The sequence below is a fragment of the Thermochaetoides thermophila genome (assembly GCF_000221225.1).
Source record: "Thermochaetoides thermophila DSM 1495 unplaced genomic scaffold scf7180000011821, whole genome shotgun sequence".
NCBI classification, from domain to species: Eukaryota; Fungi; Ascomycota; class Sordariomycetes; order Sordariales; family Chaetomiaceae; genus Thermochaetoides; species Thermochaetoides thermophila.
The window spans coordinates 943,804-965,923 of record NW_006383037.1 but is presented as its reverse complement, the minus strand read 5'-3'; the positions used below and the strand labels follow the sequence as shown (position 1 = coordinate 965,923).

Below are 22,120 nucleotides of genomic sequence, written 5' to 3'. Positions count from 1 at the left end.
GGGAGAAGTGGTTCATTTCAATCGGACTCTAGCATTCAATTCATGTTGATGGAGTACGTAGGGAAGATGTAGGGAGGGAAGTGACAAGGGCACTGGGCAGGCATTCGTCGTCAGATCAGGGGAATCATGATTTGGCATGGTGGTTGGGTGGTTGGTGGTAGGATGGCTGCTTTTGTCGGGTCCCGTTTTGCAGTGGTATCCTCCAGATATTTCATATACTAATCATTAGAAGAGTAAATGGAAGGAGAACAGTGCTTCTGGTGCGTGACGGTAGAAGGTCATGAGTGGTTTCGTTTGGCTAGGCGTGGTCATGCGCTCTCTACCACAGCTGTTGCTAGTCCAGTGAGCACGTAGGAAGGAGTATCATGCGGCAGTTGACAGCGTACATTGCTGACCTTTTGGGATGATTGAGGCCGGTTTATCGAGGGAAGGGATGCTAGGTGCTCAACCATTGTGGTCGCGTAGGGGTTGGAGAACGTATTGCGTTTGGAAGGGATACCAACACTCTTTGAATTTTCCTAAACTGACTATGACGAAGATATGGTTTCGGTCTTATATGAATTAACTGATAGTATCCTCTCACGTCCACTACCTATGTGTTAACACTAGATGTCAATGTATTATGCTCATGATGGATCCCTATCCATAACCGCAATGCATGCTAACTTGTTAGCCTACTGCTCTCAGTCGGATACCGTATCATCTCTGTCATATACTTGACACCTCAAAGATTGTGTTGTTCTAGGTCGAACTTGAGTGTATCAATGTCCTGGAACATGTAATGTAACACTTATACAGCGTCGTCCCCTGTTTTGATGCTTGCACAAAACAGGGCAAGGTAGCCTCTTTCTGCTTGTCCAGCCCCCCATTGGACAAGCAAACGGGCGGCTCCTTTTCCTCTATGATCTTCTGCTGTTACCAGGAGGGCGAAAACTGTGGGTAGCACATCAGCTTTGATTGCCATCAGACACAAAGCGCGTGGTTAGAAGCTTATCTACATAGGCAGAATGAGGTGCTTGCCCATTAACTGCTGGCCCGCACCACTGCTCCCAAATCGCAGCACCATGTCCAACACATCGTGCTGTTGGCTTTCATTGAATCACTTGTACATGCACTCCAAGACGCTGGTTTGCAGTTAGCAGTTGGTCAGCGGCACTGCAACCCGATTTGCCTTCAACGTCGTTGAGGGTAGTGAACCGTGATTCAGGGTCAGGGTTGAAAGAAAGGCTCATACCCGTCTGATGTCATCGCAAGTAGCCTTTCGAATCACGTGGATGACAACCCTCGAAAATGGACCTTTGGCTGCACAGTGGAGCTTCGGGCGAAGCCAAGAGGACCCACCCGTCAGCCGAAACTGGAACAAGGGACATGGGGCGGCGCCACGAGTCGTCGGGTTTGGGTGAGGGAGGCTCCCTGGGCCAGTGAGAGCGAGAGGCACCCAAGGTTCTGAGAGGCTGGCGTGGACAGTGGACAGCGAACCATTCACAGTGCATGAAAGCAGAGGCAGCAACCACCATCCACCATCCACATTCGTTCCAGATTGCGAAGACGACGACCTGACCCCAGCACCACACATCGCCAGAGCAGCCGCACGCCGTTTGACGACGTAATCGCGGTTCCATTGCTACTTGCGTTGCCGAAGAGGAATTCCATTCGAGACTTTGCGGCGCTAAAACACAGCGAGTTTCCCCTCTGCTGAAGAGCGAAGAACCTATCTTCATACCGACCACGTCCGCTTCACCCTTCCTGATCCTCCGCCGCCAACAAGAAGTGCAGCGATAACCACTCCAACAAACACCACACACCCTACCGACCGCCAAACATGACAGCCGATGCTCCCGCCGGGACGCTGGCACAGCCAGGAGGTATTTCGGATCCGAACCTCATTAAGTACGCCTTTGATGCCGCTTCCGCGTTAACCTCTTGTCGGGCGTTGACTGACCCTTGCCCCACCTTCTCTCAGGCTTGTCAACAAACTCCAAGACGTCTTCACCACCGTCGGCGTCAACAATCCAATCGATCTCCCTCAAATAGTCGTCGTCGGTAGCCAATCTAGCGGAAAGAGTTCCGTATTAGAAAACATCGTTGGCCGCGACTTGTACGTTTTCTATTCCTTACCCCCCCCTCCCCCTCCCCCTCCCCCTCTCTAGCCTCTTTAGCGTTTGTCCCGTCTTGCGATGCCATCATGGGCGGTGAAGGCGAGGGGGTCAATGTCTTCTAAATACTAACATCACGACTTGTCTGCAGCTTACCACGTGGTCAGGGTATCGTTACTCGTAGGCCCCTCGTGCTCCAGCTGATCAACAGGCAAAGCTCTGGAAATGCGAACGGCTTCGATGAGCGACTTGCCGACAGCACCGATAAGGCCGCCAACCTCGACGAGTGGGGCGAGTTCCTTCACCTGCCCGGCCAGAAGTTCTACGACTTCAACAAGATTCGCGATGAGATCAACCGCGAGACCGAGGCCAAGGTTGGCCGTAATGCCGGCATTTCGCCTGCCCCCATTAACTTGCGCATTTACTCGCCCCATGTGCTTAACCTGACTCTCGTCGATCTTCCCGGTCTGACACGCGTGCCCGTCGGCGATCAGCCCCGCGATATCGAGCGCCAGATCCGCGACATGATCCTCAAGTACATCCAAAAACCAAACGCTATTATCCTGGCCGTCACTGCTGCCAACGTTGATCTAGCCAATTCAGACGGTCTGAAGCTGGCGAGAGAGGTGGATCCTGAGGGTCAGCGCACCATCGGTGTGCTCACAAAGGTCGATCTCATGGACGAGGGTACCGATGTCGTGGATATTCTTGCTGGACGCATCATTCCCTTGCGGCTCGGCTACGTCCCGGTTGTCAACCGCGGCCAGAGGGACATTGATAACAAGAAGCCCATTACAGCCGCGCTCGAAGCCGAGAAGGCTTTCTTCGAGAACCATAAGGCGTACCGCAACAAGAGTGCGTACTGCGGTACGCCTTACCTCGCTCGCAAGCTGAACCTGATTCTTATGATGCACATCAAGCAGACGTTGCCGGATATCAAGCAGCGCATCAGCAGCTCCCTGCAAAAGTACCAGCAGGAGTTGGAAGCGCTGGGTCCGTCGCTGCTTGGGAACAGCGCGAACATCGTGCTGAACATCATCACGGAGTTCACGAATGAGTGGCGCACCGTCCTGGATGGCAACAACACCGAACTGTCCAGCACGGAGTTGTCTGGCGGTGCGCGCATCAGCTTTGTCTTCCACGAGCTGTACGCGAACGGAATCAAGGCGGTCGATCCCTTCGACTACGTCAAGGACGTCGACATCCGCACCATCATGTACAACTCGTCCGGCTCGTCGCCCGCGTTGTTCGTCGGCACCACGGCCTTCGAGCTCATCGTCAAGCAGCAGATCAAGCGCCTCGAGGAACCCAGCCTCAAGTGCGCGTCGCTCGTGTACGACGAGCTCGTGCGCATCCTCACCCAACTGCTTAGCAAGCAACAGTTCCGTCGGTACCCCGCCCTTAAGGAGAAGATCCATCAGGTGGTCATCTCCTTCTTCAAGAAGGCGATGGAGCCGACCAACAAGCTTGTGCGTGATCTGGTCGCTATGGAGGCCTGCTACATCAACACGGCGCACCCTGACTTTTTGAATGGTCATCGTGCTATGGCTATTGTCAATGAGAGGCACCAGGCCTCGAAGCCGGTGCAGGTCGACCCCAAGACAGGCAAGCCGCTCAACCAACAGCGCGCGGCTAGCCCTACACCGGAGGAGTCCTCGAATACCGGCTTCTTTGGTAGTTTCTTTGCTGCCAAGAATAAGAAGAAGGCTGCGGCGATGGAACCGCCGCCGCCGACGCTCAAGGCGACGGGCACGCTGTCGGAGAGGGAAGGAATTGAGGTTGAGGTTATTAGTATGTACCCTGGACTACCCTATTGCAGATGAGTGTGATTTGATGCTGACATGCATGCAGAGCTGTTGATCTCGTCCTACTTCAACATTGTCAAGCGCACCATGATCGACATGGTGCCGAAGGCTATTATGCTGAACCTTGTCCAGTACGTTGTACCTGCCCTTACGATTTTTATTATGGCAGTTGGCTGACAATTTTGGTTAGGTTCACCAAGGAGGAGATGCAGAAGGAGCTGCTCGAGAACCTGTATCGGCAGAGCGAGCTGGACGACCTGCTCAAGGAGAGCGACTACACCGTCCGCCGCCGCAAGGAGTGCCAGCAGATGGTAGAGTCGCTGCAACGTGCGGCTGAGATTGTCAGTCAGGTGCAGTGAAAGGGGCACCAGCCCCCCTCCACCCCCCCCCCCGCCCGATAGGACTGGCTTTGGTATGTAGCCTGGGGTGAATGGCTTGGAAGGATAGTGTCATGTGCTGTTGGCTTTAGACTAAGTGAAGGAGGTGATGGCGCTGGTGGTAGGTGTGTCGGCATACCATGGAGCGAGCGTGTCGGCCTTTGGGTGTTGGTTGTTAGGTTATTGAATGGATGTTTTGGGGAATGAGGATGCCATTCTAAGCTGAGTCCCTATGTCTTAGGTGATGTGCAAAGTTTGATGGCGGTCCTGAAGCAAGGCCCCTGACGTCATGCATTGTCTTCCCGGTTTTCTGGAATGCTGGAACAGAAGATGGGAAAACCTGAGGGACAAGCTTACAACCCATTCTAGGCTGGTCAGTTTGGACAGAAAGCGAAACTGCAGCAAATGAAAACTAGATGGAAGCCACATATATTAACCAAATGGGTATACATACTTCCCCCTCAATATCCCAACTACAACTTTGCCTTCTCCTTCACCAGCACACCCCCATCCTTAATCTCATATTCCTTCCCCCTCATCCAACCAAGCCACTCCCTCAAAATCTCTTCCCCTCCCTCCCCCGGAGCCAACGGCATACCCACATACCCCTCGCCCTCAACACCAGGCCCCTGCCCCTGACTCGCATCCGCAGCCCCCTTCTTCACAGCCAAAAGCGGAGTCTCCTTCAAAGTAACAGGCGGCCTTTGCTCCCCCTCCTTCTCTTTGCTGTCCCTCAACAGTTCATCGTATTCATAAACAGGCGTACAGCACGCATCCGTCCCCTCAAACACCCTCTCCCACTCCGCCCTCGTCTTACTCCTAAACGTCTCCTCAAACACCCTCCTCAGCTCAGGCCAATGTTTGCGATCATACCGCATCCTCTCCCAACCTTGACCCGACAATCCTAATCCCTTGAGCAGTTCGCTAAAGAACTGAGGCTCTAGCGCTCCGACCGCCATCCACCCCCCATCTTTTGTCTGATAAGTATCATAATATGGACACCCACTATCCAGCAAATTCTCCCCCCTGGGCCTATCCCACGTCGGCGTGCCACTCGCCTTTGCCAACCGTGCAAAGCTCGCCAGATACCCCGCCCCATCGACCATATTTGCTTCTACGACCTGCCCTTTCCCGGTTCTCTCCCTCTCGAGGAGGGCGAGCAGGATTCCAAGCACAAGCATCGCTCCGCCGCCGGCGAAGTCGCCTAGGAGATTGGCGGGGGGTGTGGGCGGCGCATTCTTCCGGCCGAGCAGAGACAAAACGCCAGAGATGGAGAGATAGTTGATGTCATGCCCTGCCATGTGTGCAAACCGTCCGTCTCGGCGGAAGCCTGTTAGACGGGCGTAGATTAGGCGGGGGTTGATGGCCAACAAAACGTCGGGACCGAGGCCGAGTTTTTCGAGAACTCCTGGGCGGAAGGGGTCGATTAGAATGTCCGCTTTGGAGGCTAGTTGGTGGATTAATTTTATGGCAGAGGGGGATTTGAGGTTCAGAGCCAGAGAGCGTTTGTGACGGGTTAGAAGGTCGGCTGCGGGAGGGGGTGGGGAATTAGGAGAAAGGGGGCGGTCGATGCGGAGGACGGACGCGCCAGCGTCCGCTAGAAGCAGGCCGGCGAAGGGACCTGAAAAAGCTCAGAGTTAGTCGTTGTGGAACAGAAGATGGAACAAGGCAAGAAAAACGAACCTGGGGCTAGGCCGGCGAATTCGAGGACTCTGAGGCCTGTTAAGGGAGGTTGGCCCGGCATGATGGTGGGTATAAGTGGGATGGTGGCTATAAGAGAGGAAGATGGAAGAATTGTTGGAAGTCCAAGTGAGATGGGCGCGGTCCGGAAAGGCCTTAGAGCTTGTTTCAACAATCACAGGTAAATTATGACCTTAAGGACCAGAAATCAAGACTCTTCATAGACCAACGCCTCCTCCATTATGCAAGATCCAAGTGAGATCTCCTAAGTTTACCTCACGCCTTGCACGTGGACTTTATGCAGTCGATACAAATAACGTTACCGAGGTTCCGGGCTGCCGCTCACTGTGGGGTAGTGCGGGGCAGGTGTGGGTTTTGCGGAGTAAATGATCGGGGTACCTTCGTGGCGTCTTACCTTGTCGTAACCTACAGTATCTTTTCAGTCCCATATTTAACCCTAACCCTTTATAACTAATTGCGAAAAAAAAGTCGCGATAAGTCGTCATCATCATTGAAGCTGACGTCTACTTGGTGAACGTCCGCGCTCTCCGTGAACACCTTTGCGCCAAGCCACACATCAAACTCACTCAGTCACCATGTTCGCCAGGACAGCTTTCGCAAGGGTACAGAACATCCCCGTCCCTTATTCAAAAAATATACTAACAGCACTTCCAGGCCTTCCGCCCCCTCGCCACTTCTGCCTCTGCCGCCCTCCGCCCCATCCCCCAGCAAACAGCCAACCAGATCTTCCTTTCGCTCACAGCGCGCCGGTTGCTTTCACAAGAGACGCGCAAGGCGATCGATCAGGCGGTCAATTCTACTCCAGTCGTACTCTTCATGAAGGGTACGCCTGAGATGCCGCAATGCGGGTTCTCACGCGCTACGATCCAGGTGCTGAGCATGCATGGCGTTGACCCGGAGAAGTTTGCTGCATATAATGTGTTGGAGGATCCTGAGTTGAGGCAGGGTATGGTCTTTTTTCATCTTGCGAATGGGTTGGGAGAGAGCAACATGAGGAAGGGGAAATGCTAACTGAGTAAATAGGGATCAAGGAGTACTCCGACTGGCCGACTATCCCACAGTTGTATGTGGATGGTGAGTTTATCGGCGGGTGTGATATTGTCATTTCTATGCACCAGAGCGGTGAGCTGGCTACGTTGCTGAAGGAGAAGGGTGTGTTGCTGGAACAGCCTAAGGAGCAGCAGGAGGCGGCTGCTGTGGAGGGTGAGAAGAAGGAGTAGAAAATCTACAAAAAGAACTGTGCCAATATTCATGGTTGCCTCACTCTACTAACGATGACATGGTATTGTTGCCGTTGTCGTTGTCGTTGTTGTTGTTGTTTTACTTGTATAGAAGGTTGGGACTTCACAGGGCTGCACACACCATAGGCATACATACGCATAAGATGAGATACGATACCACATAGGTTCAACTTGTAACAATGCCGCTTTCTATTCTTCCATCCTTCTGTCCCTATTCTATACCGGATAAGCCGCTCCATCCCCTCTCATATCACTCCCCGCTGACCAAACCCCCCCACCATCAACTTCATCCACCGTCCACCTAATAATTTGCCCCCTGCCAAACATCTGCCTTCCCCTCGCCCCCCACCCATGCAAAACCTCGACCTTATGCCCCAAACTCTTCAACCCCTCAATCGCCTCCTCAGCCATACCCTCCTCTACAAACACTGACCGATCCCCCTCCGCCACAACACAAACCCTCGGCGCATCCAACGCCTGCTGCGGACTCAGCCCGCCTACTATCTGTCCCAGGAGGACTTGTACATGTCCCTGAGGCTGCATGAACCCGCCCATGACGCCAAACACGCTGTGTAAACTCCCATCCTTTAGGTTGGTGACTAGACCCGGGATGATGGTGTGGTAGGGCCTTTTGCGTGGGGCCAAAAGGTTGGGGTGATTGGGCGGGTAGAGGGAGAAATTGGCGCCGCGGGATTGCAGGGTGAAGCCGCATTGCGTCGGGATGATGCCCGTGCCGAAGGCGGAGTAGGTTGAGTTTATGAAAGAGATGGCGTTGCCTTGGGCATCAGAGACCGCTAAGTATACTGTGTCGCAGCTGTTGTGGGCTGGCGAAGGGTAAGAGTACGGATCGCCGTGGGTAAGGGGGGCCGAGGCTTGCGAAGGATTGAAGAGCGCTGCGCGGGAGGAGAGGTATTCGCGGGAAAGAAGCTGCTTTAGAGGGGCGGAGTTTGTGGACGGGTCAGCGACGAACCAACGCGCGTCGGCGAAGGCTATGCGTAGGGCTTCGATGACGGTATGGAGGTATTCTGCGCTGTTGTGTTGCTCGGGCGTGAAACGAGGGATCTTGCCTTGCTTTTCAAGCTCCTGGATGATCCCCAGCGCGAGGAGGGCAACTAAGCCCTGCCCGTTGGGCGGGTGCTCCCACAGTTCGATGCCGCCGAGGGGGTCCTCGCCAGTGCCCTGGCCTGTGAACTTAAGGGAGATAGGCTCAACTGTTTCGCTGCCTGTTTCGAGGTGATGTAGCAGGTCATCCAGTGTAAGGTGTCCGCCAAGGGATTGAACTGTGTTGATGATAGACCGGGCGATGCGGCCTGTGTAGAAGCCTTTCTTGCCTTCTTTGGCGAGGGTCCGGAAAGTTTGGGCTAAAGTAGGAAGCTTGATAAGGTCTCCTGCGCGGGGGGCACGCACGCCATCGGGGACAGAGGGATCGGGCTTGAGGAGCTCGGCGTAATTGGGGGAGGCTTTGCGGAGAATATGTTCGGCATTTTGCCACTTGAGGAGTATAAGCTTTTTTTTTGTTCTCAACTGCAAGATGGATGGAGGGAGGAGTAACATACGGAGAAAGCAGAATCCTCCGACACAGGGAAGCCCTTCTCTGCAAGCTCGATCGCCGGCATCAGGATCTGTTCCATGCTCAACTTCCCACTGCCAAACCTCTCGACCGTGTCGACCCAACCGGCAGCAGCACCGGGGACGGTCACAGCGTGCACGCTGGTCAGGGGGATCTCGGCCGGGCCGTCGGGGGGTAGGCCCAGGCTTTGGCGCATCAGTTTGGGAGTGTACTTCGCACCGGATCGGCCGGAGCCATTGAGTGCCGAAACCTTGCCTGTCGCGGCATCGTAGTACAGACAGAACATGTCGCCGCCGATGCCGGTTGAGGAAGGCTCAGTCACGTTGAGAGCGGCAGCTGAGGATGGGGATCAGAATGAGCTGACTTGACATGGGCTAGACATGATGAGCGTACCTACAGCCACGGCGGCATCCTGATAAGATTCAAGGGGCATCAGTATGTCTCAGTGAGAGATACCTAGGCATCAGAGGAACACCCACAGCAGCATTGCCCCCAGCATTCAGAATGGCGATGCCGCACTTGGCGGCCAGGGGTTGAGAGCAGGCCACAATGCCCTTGGTGCTGTGGACGACACTTCGCCGGCTGGGCCATGGCATAAACTCCCGGGACGGTGGCGGGTAGACTGAAGAGGTTGGAAGGGGCATGTTGATAACTGTTTATATGAATATGAACCTGGGTTTAAGGTCTAAGGTGAGAGAATGAGGATTATGCTCATGAGTCTTGAGACTGAGTCAGTGCTTGATGAGAGAGTTTCAGTAAACACATTCGACTGGATAACGTCTAAGGCTCAACTTCAACTCAGATCCATACAAACCGTCATAGCAAAGAACATTGTTATTCATCACACCAACACGCAAAACCGTCTTTTCGTGTAGAACAGAGTGACAAATGTTACAATATGGGAACAGCCCCGCCTCTTCCGCGAATGTGGGGCAGCCGATACCCTGGCCTCGGGGTAATGTGATGATCGAGCGCCGGCCCGGACCCAAGCTCAGGGTTGCCCGGGGCCAAAGCACGTAAAGGGATATTCAACTGACCAGACTGGCATGGCTGACGACAACACGGTTACGTTGTTTCGTTGCTTCTGCGGTTTGCCTGGACGGATGAGTAGACCAGGCAGCAACGACCTATGTTAAAACGGGGCATTTATGCAAAATTTGGGATTATATCGCCCCGACAGGCTGCATCATCTTCATGATCTTACTTCATACGCAATGAGATACGTCTGCCTCCAGGCTCCAACCTCAACCTGTCCTACATATTTTGCAAGAGATCAGCTGGGCGGTTAGGTTGGACCGTGGACGTTGTGATTAAGAGAACCTAGAGACGTTAGGGTGCTTCTCCAAGTCTCTTTTACTACCCCCAATCTCCCCAATCTCAAAAACAAGTGTCAAGCTGGCTCTGGAAGGTCGACATAGAGCCGATGGAGCAAACGCAGTCCTCTACGGGCACCCACCTGACACTTCTTGCCCCCCCCCAAGAAGTCCTCACCCTAATCGTGTCACAACTCTGTCTGCACTGCCACGAGCGCGAACGCGGTCGCATCATCCCTTACACCTACCTCGAACGCGAATGTGACTTTAACAAGCCCGAACTATCTACCTGGTACTATCTCAACCGTCTCGCCCTCTACAACCTGTGCCTCGTATCCCGCCAATGCCGTTCCATCGCCGAGCCCATCTTGTATCATGAATTCCCACCGTTCTGGGCCTTCTACCCGTCACCGTCCGCATACCCCGACTGGGCCGACCGCCTGGCCATGTTCCTTCGGACCGTCGGGCTGGACTCGGCCAAGGCGGCATATGTGCGCAGGGTCTGCATCCACAGCAACCGTATGCGTTGCGGGGGTGATCTAGAACTGGCTGCTCTGGCCGTCAGGGAAGTGTTCCAGGCGCGTGGCATTCAACTCGGCCCTGTGTACGATGCTATCGCTAAACGGGAGTTAGAGCTCTCAGACTTTGGGGTAAGGCCGGGCAGCAGGCCGCCAGACGGGCCGAAGCTTGAAATGGGCGTGTTGTTGCTGCTTGCTGTGCTGCCAAACCTGACTAGTCTTGTCTTGCCAAACGGCTTTCCGAGCATTGGCATTCCCTCGCAGGCGATTCGTCTTTTGGGCCGCGAGCAGCTTGTCCTCCAGAGCTACGAGGTCAGGGCCAGCAGACCAGGAGGTTTCCTCCGATATCCGCTCAACGTGCTCGAGATGGCTTCCGAAACGCTTACTTCATTGACCTTGGATTACCCATTGGATCTTTCTTTACGACTGATAGAACCTGTTCCGCTGCCTAACTTGCGACACCTTTATCTTCTTAATTCCAGCATCGGGCATCAGAATCTCAAGGGCGTCGATCATTGGCTGTTCAAACTTAAGGGGCTGGAAACGTTCGATTATGAAAGTGGTAAGTTGCTTTTTGGGGGCATCCATGACGCCCTTATTGTCTTCTGCGTGCCTTCAGAATTGACTAAGAGACTCGTGCCGAGATGCCGGTGTGTTCAATCCAAAATTCCCATGGTGCATCCTCACCATAATCCTCAATAACAAAAGCACACTGAAACGCCTGCGTCTCGACACCACAACCACATTCTACAAAGCAGCTTCCCGATACCAACTTCCCGACTTCAGTTTATTCCGCTCCCTACGCCACCTCACCCTCAGCTCCCTCTGGCTTTACGAGAAGTGCTCCCAAGAACAGTGGAACAATCACGATGACAGCAGGCCGCACAAGTGTACTTTCAGGTCCCTCCATCGGCACATCCCCAGTTCTCTCATCTCATTGCGTGTGAATGACAACATGGGCCCTCAGTGTGAGATGATCTCTCTCCAGGCAGATGCGAACTTGGTTCACCTTTCAGAAGAAGCAATCAAAGGTGCATTCCCAAATCTGAAGAGAGTCATGTACTGCTCTTCGCGGCAGGCCAACCCGGTGATTGGGATTAATTTTGTAAAAGCTGATATTGACTACTCATTTCGGAATCTGTCTGTTGGTCTGATGCATGAAGTAAGGTTACGCTGAAAGAGCAGGAGGTACCCAGACCCCTGATACGGTGGTACCACATCAGGAAGGAACAATCAATGGCAGGGTGCGCTTACTTCATTCAACCTGTAGACTTCAAATTTTCTGAGTGAGTCAGCAGAGAGCGGAGCCACCTGAATTTTCGACTTACTTTTAAACCTTCATATATTTCAGGCTGCCGATGATTCTTTAACGGTCTCACCAACAACCTCAATAATAACGTTCACTTATCAATCACCCCAGCTGGAAGTTGTCTTCACAACATCGCCGCTAAAATGGTCTACCGTCTCTACATCACCAATAAAAATTACTCCTCCTGGTCCCTTCGCGTCTGGCTGCTCATGCGCCAGCTCGACATCCCCTTCATCGAGGAGTTTCGCCCCATGATCTCAGGCACTTTCAGCCAGCCGCAATGGAAGGAGTTTTCTCCTGTCGCCCGTATGTTCCCCCACTCCACAATTCATCCCTTCGTCAGATGAGATTCCCAAGCAAACTCACGTCACACCCGACTCCAAGGAGTCCCCTGCCTCCATGTCCTCCCTGACAACCCTCACACCGATTCCGAACCCCTCATCCTCTGGGACTCCCTCTCCATCACCACCTTCCTCTCCCTTTCCCACCCCGAAAAACCCATTTACCCAAGTAGTCCCCAAGCCCTAGCCTGGTCCCTCTCCGCCGTGGCCGAGATGCACTCTTCTTTTACATCCCTCCGCGACCACCTAGCCATGAACATTGGCGTCCGCGTTCAGCTCTCTTATCCCCTCCCCGCAGGCGTTGTCAACGACCTACAGCGCTTGAACACCCTCTGGACCGAGGGCCTAACCCGCTTTGGTGGGCCGTGGTTGGTAGGGAAGGAATTCAGTGCGGTCGATGCGTTTTATGCGCCTGTGGCGTTGAGACTGAGGACGTATGTCGGGTTGGAGGAGGAGTTTTTCTCGAGAGAGGCAAAAGGGTGGGTGGAGAGGGTGTTGGGGTTGGAGAGTGTGAGGGAGTGGGTGAGGGATGCGGTGGGGGAGAGGTTGAGGGAGGAGGTGCATGATAAGGAGAGTATGGGGGGAGAAGGGAGGAGGGTTTTGGATGATTTGAGGGCTAAGTGAAGGCCTTGGGGGCAGACAAGAGTTAAGGTAATAGAGGAAAACGAGGCGTAGTGTTCCTGGGGAATAACTGCATCATGTTGTGACGCTTAGTATACTCCATGCTCCAGATCTATAGCAACTTCATATAAATCCCTTCAAATCCCTCTACGCCCCTTCAGCCGGCTCTCCATCCGCCTTCGGTGCCTGCTCTACTGTCGCAGCAGCCTTGGCCGCGGCCGCCTCAGCCTTCTCCTTCGCCTTCTGCGCCTTCTTCGCTTCAATCTGCTTCTGCTTCTCCAGCTTCTTGAGCTGGTTCTTTGTCAACTTGCCTTCACCCTCCTTAGCCTGGCTATCGGCGGCTACACCATCCTCAACCTTAGGCACCACAATCGGCGCGCGGGGGTTCCCCCTCCAAGTAAGCGGTCTCGGCGTCATAAACAACTTGACCGTCTCATCCGTCACCTTGGCCCTCCGCTCCTGGAAGGCAGCAACATATTTCTGCAGCTCACGAATGCAAATCGCCTTGAGCTCACCCGTCAACATCTCGCCCTTCTCGTAGGCGACCTTGATGCGCTCCAGCTCGTCGTCGTCCTCGAGGAAGAAGCGCAGGTACTGATAGGCCACGTCGACCTCGGTGTCGCCGCCGAATTGGCGGTGTTCTTCGACAGACACACGGCCGCCAGAGAAAGCGTATTTGTTGATCTTGTTCTTGATCTGGTTGGGCGTGTCGCGCATGAAAATGGCGGATTCGTCGATCGAGGCGGACATCTTGGTGCCGGGGCCCTGGAGGGCGGGCAAGAAGAGGGAGTGGATCAGGGCGGGTTTGGCGTAGGGTTTGCCTTGGAATTTTAGGCGGGCGGAGACATCTCTTGTCATGCGGAAGTCTGGTTATGTTAGCTATGAACAGCGCATGAATGAGATGGAAGCTTACATCTAAGACATATCAATATCCGTACTCATGATTTGCTTGGCAGAATTAAAACTCTTGTGGGTTGTCTAGGGAAGGAGACTTACGGATCTTGATCAATGGCGCAAGGACTGGTACGAAGTTAGCTACTTGCTAGGAAACAAGAGGATAACAACTGACTTACATGAGCACAGGTATCCCGACGGTTTTAGACTCATCCTCGCCAAAGATGTGAGGGAACGAAGAAGCCCAGCTGGCAGCACCTAGACTTTTGTTAGCCCATGTTCATGCCACTTCACACAATTCTGTGCGTACCTTGGATGCTGCCGAAGTGGATTCGGCCAATATTTGTACTGTCGTTGAATCCGAAGATAGCACGGGCCTGGTTGAGAGTGATGTGCTTGGCCAAGCGCACAATGTTCTTGTAGAAAGCGCCACCGACGTAGTCAAACTGAAGGTCCGTCAGTTACCGTTCTGTTTTTTTTCTTTTGAAAGGTCATTCTTACGTCGGAGAAGATGAAGGTCTTGTTTGGATCAAAGCCGACGGCAATGATATCCTTCGCATTGCTGAGGCAATAGCCCTGAACCTCCTCGATCGTCTTCTTCTCGGAGAACAGGTACCTGGCGGCCGTCAGTATATTTACGTATGCCCCCCTTGACAAGTGCAATCGACTGACTTCTCGTCATCTGTCATCATGATGACCAGCTAAGATAATTGTGTTAACACAAGCTGGACTCGAGCCAAGGGAGCTACTGTAACTCCTGGAGCGCAAACATACCGGGACGTCGAAAGTATCCTGCAGCCCTATGCGAAGGTATGTTAGCGTCAATCCAACAAAACACCTCCTATCTGACAAATCAAAGCTGGCGCGTACACTTTGTGAACTCAAAAGGTATAGTATGCCCAATATGGACACTATCCGACGACGGCCCGCGACCGGTATAAAGGAAGAACGGCTCGCCCCGTTCATAGCGATCAAGGATCGTTTCGAAGTCGCGATGCGAGAAGACGATACCTCTCCTGAGAAAGTGGTGCGGGCGCTTGCCAGTGACGCGCTCAAAGCGGGCCAGCAGCTCGGCGTCTATTTTCTTGGTACCAAACTCGTCGATCAACTTGTTGTAGTCGATCGCCTTGACCTGCCCGTCCTCGCCAACTTCGCCTTGGACCTGTCAAATTGCGAAACCGTCAGAATTCGGTTTCTGTATAGGAATGGTGCATTCTGAAACATGCATTGTACGGGTCAACGGTCTGCTTCTGCGGTTTGGGGGCCTCGGGCTGAAGCGTCTCGTCGACGGGTGCTGGGGTCGCTTCGGTCGCCATGGTCGCAACTGTTTGCTGTGCCTTTTCTTGGGGTAATTAGGTTGCAGATATGGTTCTGGGAGAGTAGTCGAAAGTCTAACGGCGACGCTCACGGTGAGTCAGAACCCCAAGTCCCGGAAGGTATTCGAGCCGCACTTTTAACGGAACGGGTTGCTCGGTGTCAAGACGCATGAATGGTGGGGGAGGGGCAAGCGACGGAACAAGGGTCCGAGTCTAATTGGGGCAGGCGGTGGGAGGTGGCAAAAATCTAGCCCTTTGCATCCGAGGGGCAAGGGTTCGCTGTGTGCGGGTTACGGCTCGCGTGCAAAGACCAAGAGTTGCGACGATAGTTGATCCGATCTTCTTGGCGGATTCATGCTGTCGTTTGTGGACTGTGGTTGTGCGCTGATGCCTGCCACCTCCCATCACCGCTGGGTGTCTTGCGACTAACCATGTTCGCGGCGGCACCATGGGTGTGTCGGAGCTGCGCGCGGTCGCTGAAGCGCGCCAGCACGTTCTGGATGGCTCCTCTTGTAAGGAGAGCTAGCACAGGTATGCAATTGATAGGATTAAACATAGGCAAAAGATGCTGACTGACGTTCTTCAGACACAATATCGCAGCTGCCACCAGCCCTCCTCGAGCGCGCTCGTCGATTGGCAGACGAACACACCAAATTGACCAAAGAGTTAGAGCAGGACTTCGACCCTAAGAAAGCGAAGCGCGCCGGCGAGATCTCACGGATTGCCGAGGCCCTGAAGCAGTTCGAAAAAGCTAAGGCTGCTCTGGGAGAACTACAAGGCCTACTTCAATCAGACGACCGAGAACTGCGAGAATTGGCCGAAGATGACCTCGAGGCGACCAATGCCCAGCTCGCCGAGTCAACGCACAACCTGTCAGCCGCCTTGACCCCAAAACATCCCTTCGCCGATATGCCCTGCCTGATCGAATTTGTGCCCGGGCCAGGCGGTACGGAGGGACGTTTCTTCGCGGATACGCTCTTTAAAATGTACAAGGCCTACTGCACCAACAAGGGCTACCGGCATCGGGTAGTCAAGTACGAAGCCTCAGATAGCGACGGGCAGACCAGCTCCGAGGGCGAGATTGCACTACAAGAAGCAGTTTTGGAAGTCCAAGAGCCTGGCGCATACGCCATCTTCCGCGGCGAAGCTGGCATGCACCGGGTACAGCGCGTGCCAGACACAGAAAAAAGTGGACGCACCCATACCAGCGCCGTAGCTGTCTGGGTGCTGCCGTCCTTCCCCGAAAACACCACCTCCGAACAAGAAGCCGACTGGGACAACCCCGAAAGCGACTTCTACGTCAATCCGGCCGAGGTCAAGGTCGAAGTGATGCGTGCCCGCGGCGCAGGTGGGCAGCACGTCAACAAGACGGAGTCGGCCGTCCGCTTGACTCACATCCCAACCGGCACGACGGTCAGCATGCAAGACTCGCGGTCGCAGCAGCGTAACCGCGACGTGGCCTGGCGACTACTGCGGTCACGGCTCGCACAGAAGCGGCGTGAGGCCCGAGAGGAGCAGGCCCGGCAGCTGCGCGACAGCGTGCTGGCGAGGAGTCAGATCACACGCGGCGACAAGATCCGCACGTATAACTACCAGCAGGACCGCTGCACTGATCATCGGAGTGCACTGGATGCTCATAACCTACCTGATGTCCTTCGTGGCGGTGAAACCCTGGATAAGATCATCCAGAGTGTGCATGTCTGGTTGGTCAACCAGGATATTCAGGCGCTCATTGCTGAGGAAGAGGCGGCGGCTTCCAAGGCTGCTAAGGCGAATAAGAAGTCGGGCAAATAGCCGTTTAGTGAAGCTGCTTGCTTAGACCTCGTGCGTGTATTCTACTGTATAAACTGCTGTGTATTTTAACCCTTTCTATACTGCTAGATGACGGCTAGATGAGAGAGACCGATACCCTGGAAAGGATTTGGTTGATACGGCATTTGCTGGTGTTTCAATATGTGTGTCAGCAAACGGATCGACGATATTCAGCGTTGTTCAAGCATCTTGGATTGCTTTTTATGTGAAACTCAGCTGGCAGCAATCCTGTGTGACCAGATGTGACCGGAGCGCAAGGCTGAGCGTTCAAGACAACGGCAACGGGCGATGATCAGATCGGCGGAACGTTAGGTAAGCTACGGGGAAAAGGTGCGGATCCGAACGGTTGACCAGCCATTAGCCAATCAGGTTGCGACATGGGTCCTCGCACCTCCCTAATGCGGACAATAAGCCCTTGGCAGGGCAGCACCACCTTCTCAACGCCGTTAGCTGCCTGACAGGGGAGATTGGAGGACTTCGATGTTTGCTGCTGCTGACCGCTGAGCTCTTGCTTCGATGCTTCTCTTCGTGAAGGTAGATAATTTACAACGTTTATCCAAGGTATCCAAAATAACATGGACGAAGGGATGAGCTTTTCACGAGATATTCACATCATCAGTTTAAGCCGTCCTCGCGAATAGATAAGGAACTGGAAGGGTTTCTAAACTCAATCCATTGATCTGGGTTAGTGCTATATCTTTGCCTACGTTATGCATGTTACCTTATCTGTGGATACTAGACGAAAGTTTACTAGCACCCTTCCTACATTGACGGGATCGTTGGATCTCCGACTCTACTCAATGAACGCTTTCGAAATGATTTGCATAGATGTAACTTCCCGGAGTGGTAGGTGCGTATTCCTTGCATGCGAGAATCTCTTTATACTTACTATCCGCGCCAAATATCTCACGCAACCTGCTGTGCTCAGAGTTGTCCGAGCTCCGCCCTGTGCGTGATGCCTGGCGCGATACTACTGAAGACTGGTTTCTCCGCGATCCCATGTATCCCCGTGCCATCCGGTGTTTCGGTGTTAGGACGAAGATGAAGGTAAGCTCCGTAGGTATCCCATACGGATGAATGCCATCGAGTTACTGCACTAAAGCAACCCCAGTCACACTATCCCGGCCATGTTGCCTTCTATCCGTATGGTATGACGTAGCCCACGGTTGTATATAAACGCTGGGGGAAGGAAGGCGGCATACAAAAAGGCCGGGGATCTCCCGGTCGTCCTTTTCCAACGGTAACGATTTTTGTCCATCAGCAAGCCTTTCAGCACAGATAAGCTTTCGGCATCTTAAAATCGGTGGGAGTACGAAGCTCGCAAACATGAGGTGGACAAGCCTTCTTCCGGCCCTTCTATTTTCGGGGTCTGTTGATGCCCTGGGCAGGAGCCTCGGTCATGCTGGCAAACGTTTTGTTGAGCATGCTGCCAAGAGGATCAAGCCGGTTATGCCCCCGGGGCCCCCTCCCGTGCTTGAGGCTCGCCAAGAGAAGACGTTCAAGTTCTTGAATGAGAAGACACAAAGTATGTGACACACATGCTGAATGACGTGATAAGAAAGTCCTCTGCTGACAGTTACACAGAGTTTGCCGTCAATGGCACAGAGATCCCGGACGTTGACTTCGATGTCGGCGAGTCCTATGCCGGCCTGTTGCCCATCAGTGACAAGGAGGGCGAGGAGAGCCAGCTCTTTTTCTGGTTCTTTCCATCTGAGAACCCAGCGGCTGAGAAGGAGATTCTAATCTGGCTCAATGGCGGCGTATGTTTTCCTGCTCCACGTAAGACGAATTCAAAAACTGACAAAGATAGCCCGGTTGCTCGTCGTTCGAAGGTCTGCTTCAGGAGAACGGACCGTTCCTCTGGCAATATGGCACCTACAAGCCCGTCAAGAACCCATGGAGCTGGCACACCTTGACCAACATCATCTACGTCGAGCAGCCTGTTGGCACGGGCTTCACGACTGGCACTCCTACCATCACTAATGAGGAGGAGCTTGCTGCCCAGTTCATGGGCTTCTGGAAGAACTTCATCGACACTTTCGGCATGCACGACTACAAGGTCTACATCTCCGGCGAGTCTTACGCGTAAGTCTTGACGCTCAATCGCCTTCCGGACACAAGAGAGAGACTAACTGACTGCCAGTGGCATGTACTGCCCGTACATCGCCAACGCCTTCCTCGAGGCCAACAACAAGACCTACTACGATATGTCTGGCATGATCATCTACAACCCCCTTCTCACCCACGAGGAGATCCACGAGCCAATTCCCGTGGTCCAGTTCGTAGATTACTGGTCCGGCCTCTTCCCCTTCAACGACACCTTCCGCGCCGACATTAAGGCCCGCGAGAAAAAGTGCGGTTACGCCGACTGGATGGCTAAGTACCTGGTCTATCCTCCTAAGGGCCACATCCCGATGCCCCTGCCCGGCACCGATAAGAAGGGTAGGACCCGTGACGAATGCTGGAACCTCTACTGGGACATCTTCGACGCTATCATGCTCATCAATCCCTGCTTCGACATCTACCAAGTAGCCACGACCTGCCCCCTGCTGTGGGACGTCCTCGGCTTCCCGGGCTCCCTGCCCTACCTGCCCGAAGGCGCAAGTATCTACTTCGACCGTGAGGACGTCAAGCGCGCGATCCACGCTCCCGTGGACAAGACCTGGGAGGAGTGCTCGTCCATCGACGTCTTTGTCAATGGCAAGGACCATTCACTGCCGCCTACGTTGAACGGCGTCCTCTCTAATGTCATTGACAAAACCAAGAATGTCATTGTCTCCCACAGCGCGCTTGATATGATCCTCATCGCCAACGGCACCCTCATTGCCCTGCAGAACATGACCTGGGGCGGCAAGCTCGGCTTCCAGCACCGCCCGGACCAGCCGTTCTACGTCCCCTACAACGACATGACCGATCTGTCGACGCTCGCCGGAGCCGGCGTCTTCGGCAGTATGGTGTCGGAGCGTGGTCTGACATACGTCAGTGTTGATCTAGCCGGTCACATGGTGCCGCAGTATGCTCCATCGGCGGCGTACCGCCAGGTTGAGTTCATGCTGGGCCGCGTGCCGTGCATGAACTGCACGCTGCCGTTTACTACTGATCCGGAGACGCCCCAGAGCACCCAGCCGCTGGGCAAGGGCACTGCGCCGCAGGGTTGGAGCAATGCTGGTCCTCGGAGGGTGAAGGGGCAGGGGCATAAGTCGTGGAGGAGGAATGCGATGAGGCCTTAAGGAGTGAGAGGCGTGATACAGTTAAAGGAGCTTTAAATCTCTGTTAGCATGTATATATATATATATATATATATTTAATCATGTCACGTATGCCCAAGGGCAAAGTCACATTCATGTAGTTGTAGTGATGATATACCATGGAGACGGGAAAGCCAGCATCAGATTTGATCGCTACCTAAGCGGTAATGAGCGGAACCTTTTCCGATCCCTTCGCTTTCCTTCGTCCGTTGTGTGTCCTGTTTTTTCCTGACTTCTTGTGTCTCTTCTTTCCTTGCCTTTTCCGAGGACCACAAATCGGAACAACTTTAAAAGCACTAATCCTACAATGAGTGGAATTCAGGGACACAACCAAATGCCCATCCGGTTTGTTTCCCTTACCGTCCGTCCCGAAAACCTTGCCCCCCTAACGCCACTTTCCTTGATCAAGATGCATACGAGCTATCCCTCCTCCTCAACATCCACCTTTGGGTAGTAAGTGGCCATGAAAGTGGTTTCATAACAACAACAGAATGCAGTTCGTTAATATTGGAATACAGACAGCCTCCTTCCTTCCTTCGTTCACCTTGTCCGGACGCCTTGCTCATCTCAAGAGATAAAAAAAACGAGAGGTGAATAACACAGCGTCGAGAAGTTGGAAAAGATAAATATACAACACAACATTGGCCGCCAGTCAGTCAGTGTTCGCCGGAGTGTTGGCTTCCCAGTTGTCCAAGACTCCCTTTCTGGAAGAGGAGTGGTGTGAGAAAAAAGCAACGCAATTGGAGAATATAAGGATTCTCCACGCAGATCAGGAGAAGTGTGTTTCTGCCCAAGGTTGCTGAGTGGGGTGACCAGAGCACTGGTGTTGTGTGATAAAACCCCGACATGAACTCCATAGATGTGGTCAACTACGACGGCTGAGTGAGTGATGGAATAGAGAACAACGTGTCGATGCCTGTCGTCACGTCGTGAATTGGTGCCCGATGCTACTTAAGGTCTTCTCGGTGGTCCATCCACAAAACGGGATGCCATAGAACGAAAGTCCTTCAAGCAGCAGCACCATCAAATGCACGCTCCCTAGCCATCTTCCTCAGCTCCAGTACGCGGTTGATGCCCGTCTGCCGTAGCCTCTCGAGGACGATGCGCATGCCCTCACGGCTCTTGCCCAGCTGGTCTAGCGTCTTGGTCGAGGCGAGGCTCTCAATGCTGCGTTGGATGCCCTTGGCTCCCAGCCGAGCAAACCATCCACCGGCAGAACCGGCTGCCTCGGCCTCCGCATGCGCCTGCGCTTGCACTTGACCCAGCCGGTCGCGGATGCGCTCGCCGAGCCGTGAACGGAAGACAACCTTGGTCTCGACGTCAGTCGATTCGGTCGAGGCGCTGAACGTCTTGGGGACGGTGTATAGCTGGCGCTCCACCACGGAGAGGATACCAACGTAATTGAGGTTGCGGCTCTCGCTCGCCAGCCAGCCCTCTCGCATGTCCACTACGCTGGTCTCGAGGATGTAGGACGCCTTGTCGGCCGCGCCGCCCGTCAGGCTGGCTGGGAGCAGCTTCATGACAGCGGGGGGAAGACGTGACTTCTTCAAGTGGATGCGTGTAGTGTGCAGACGGCCCGTTTCTGGGTCGACATAGCACGAGAGGGTGTCGGAGCTGATAACATGGCTGGCGAAGGGGTTAAGATGGGGACTGCAGTAACGGAGGAAGTACGCGAGGGTGACGGCGGGAAAGGGGTGAGAGTAGGAATGGTTCGTGGTGTGTGTGAGCACCATGGTGAACGGCGGAGGGAAGATGAACCGTGTAGCTTGGTCGCTTCAAAGTGGGAGATGTTGATAGTCAAACAATCAGCCTGAGCTAATTGAATGTTAAGTGACGTTTGAGCACGAAGCTGAGCACGTGAAAAAACTCGTCGGAAGATTTCTGGGAGCTTGGATCCCGCGAATCGAACGCGCTGGGAGGCAAAGTTGAGATGAGAGCCGCACAGGTACTTGGGGACG

General features: G+C 53.9%; 9 protein-coding genes across 9 annotated transcripts; 5 read left to right on the top strand and 4 right to left on the bottom strand.

The window, feature by feature from the left end:
- Window positions 1–1,822: 1,822 nt before the first annotated feature.
- On the top strand, window positions 1,823–4,260 carry CTHT_0061810 (putative sorting protein; the record flags this gene model as incomplete). The annotated part of the gene is made up of 5 exons (XM_006696434.1): window positions 1,823–1,890; window positions 1,964–2,098; window positions 2,248–3,887; window positions 3,948–4,032; window positions 4,092–4,260. 5 exons carry the CDS (start codon window positions 1,823–1,825, stop codon window positions 4,258–4,260), a joined length of 2,097 nt encoding a protein of 698 aa, XP_006696497.1.
- Window positions 4,261–4,751: 491 nt separating this feature from the next.
- On the bottom strand, window positions 4,752–6,022 carry CTHT_0061800 (uncharacterized protein; the record flags this gene model as incomplete). The annotated part of the gene is made up of 2 exons (XM_006696433.1): window positions 4,752–5,899; window positions 5,962–6,022. 2 exons carry the CDS (start codon window positions 6,020–6,022, stop codon window positions 4,752–4,754), a joined length of 1,209 nt encoding a protein of 402 aa, XP_006696496.1.
- Window positions 6,023–6,554: 532 nt separating this feature from the next.
- CTHT_0061790 (mitochondrial monothiol glutaredoxin-5-like protein) lies at window positions 6,555–7,199 on the top strand (the record flags this gene model as incomplete). The annotated part of the gene is made up of 3 exons (XM_006696432.1): window positions 6,555–6,581; window positions 6,634–6,925; window positions 7,003–7,199. The coding sequence occupies 3 exons, from the start codon at window positions 6,555–6,557 to the stop codon at window positions 7,197–7,199; spliced, it is 516 nt and encodes a 171-aa protein (XP_006696495.1).
- Window positions 7,200–7,436: 237 nt separating this feature from the next.
- CTHT_0061780 (gamma-glutamyltransferase-like protein) lies at window positions 7,437–9,434 on the bottom strand (the record flags this gene model as incomplete). Its single annotated transcript, XM_006696431.1, has 4 exons — window positions 7,437–8,711; window positions 8,777–9,126; window positions 9,184–9,202; window positions 9,270–9,434. The coding sequence occupies 4 exons, from the start codon at window positions 9,432–9,434 to the stop codon at window positions 7,437–7,439; spliced, it is 1,809 nt and encodes a 602-aa protein (XP_006696494.1).
- A 779-nt stretch (window positions 9,435–10,213) lies between these two features.
- Window positions 10,214–12,895, top strand: CTHT_0061770 (uncharacterized protein; the record flags this gene model as incomplete). Its single annotated transcript, XM_006696430.1, has 3 exons — window positions 10,214–11,183; window positions 12,042–12,236; window positions 12,315–12,895. The coding sequence occupies 3 exons, from the start codon at window positions 10,214–10,216 to the stop codon at window positions 12,893–12,895; spliced, it is 1,746 nt and encodes a 581-aa protein (XP_006696493.1).
- A 144-nt stretch (window positions 12,896–13,039) lies between these two features.
- Window positions 13,040–15,102, bottom strand: CTHT_0061760 (tryptophanyl-tRNA synthetase-like protein; the record flags this gene model as incomplete). Its single annotated transcript, XM_006696429.1, has 9 exons — window positions 13,040–13,742; window positions 13,889–13,912; window positions 13,966–14,044; window positions 14,097–14,232; window positions 14,288–14,402; window positions 14,459–14,487; window positions 14,561–14,586; window positions 14,657–14,948; window positions 15,028–15,102. The coding sequence occupies 9 exons, from the start codon at window positions 15,100–15,102 to the stop codon at window positions 13,040–13,042; spliced, it is 1,479 nt and encodes a 492-aa protein (XP_006696492.1).
- A 448-nt stretch (window positions 15,103–15,550) lies between these two features.
- CTHT_0061750 (putative peptide chain release factor) lies at window positions 15,551–16,896 on the top strand (the record flags this gene model as incomplete). Its single annotated transcript, XM_006696428.1, has 2 exons — window positions 15,551–15,614; window positions 15,689–16,896. The coding sequence occupies 2 exons, from the start codon at window positions 15,551–15,553 to the stop codon at window positions 16,894–16,896; spliced, it is 1,272 nt and encodes a 423-aa protein (XP_006696491.1).
- A 1,344-nt stretch (window positions 16,897–18,240) lies between these two features.
- On the top strand, window positions 18,241–20,144 carry CTHT_0061740 (carboxypeptidase-like protein; the record flags this gene model as incomplete). Its single annotated transcript, XM_006696427.1, has 4 exons — window positions 18,241–18,439; window positions 18,499–18,674; window positions 18,725–18,999; window positions 19,058–20,144. The coding sequence occupies 4 exons, from the start codon at window positions 18,241–18,243 to the stop codon at window positions 20,142–20,144; spliced, it is 1,737 nt and encodes a 578-aa protein (XP_006696490.1).
- Window positions 20,145–21,169: 1,025 nt separating this feature from the next.
- CTHT_0061730 (putative normal mitochondrial morphology protein) lies at window positions 21,170–21,895 on the bottom strand (the record flags this gene model as incomplete). The annotated part of the gene is made up of 1 exon (XM_006696426.1): window positions 21,170–21,895. One exon carries the CDS (start codon window positions 21,893–21,895, stop codon window positions 21,170–21,172), a length of 726 nt encoding a protein of 241 aa, XP_006696489.1.
- Window positions 21,896–22,120: the final 225 nt, after the last annotated feature.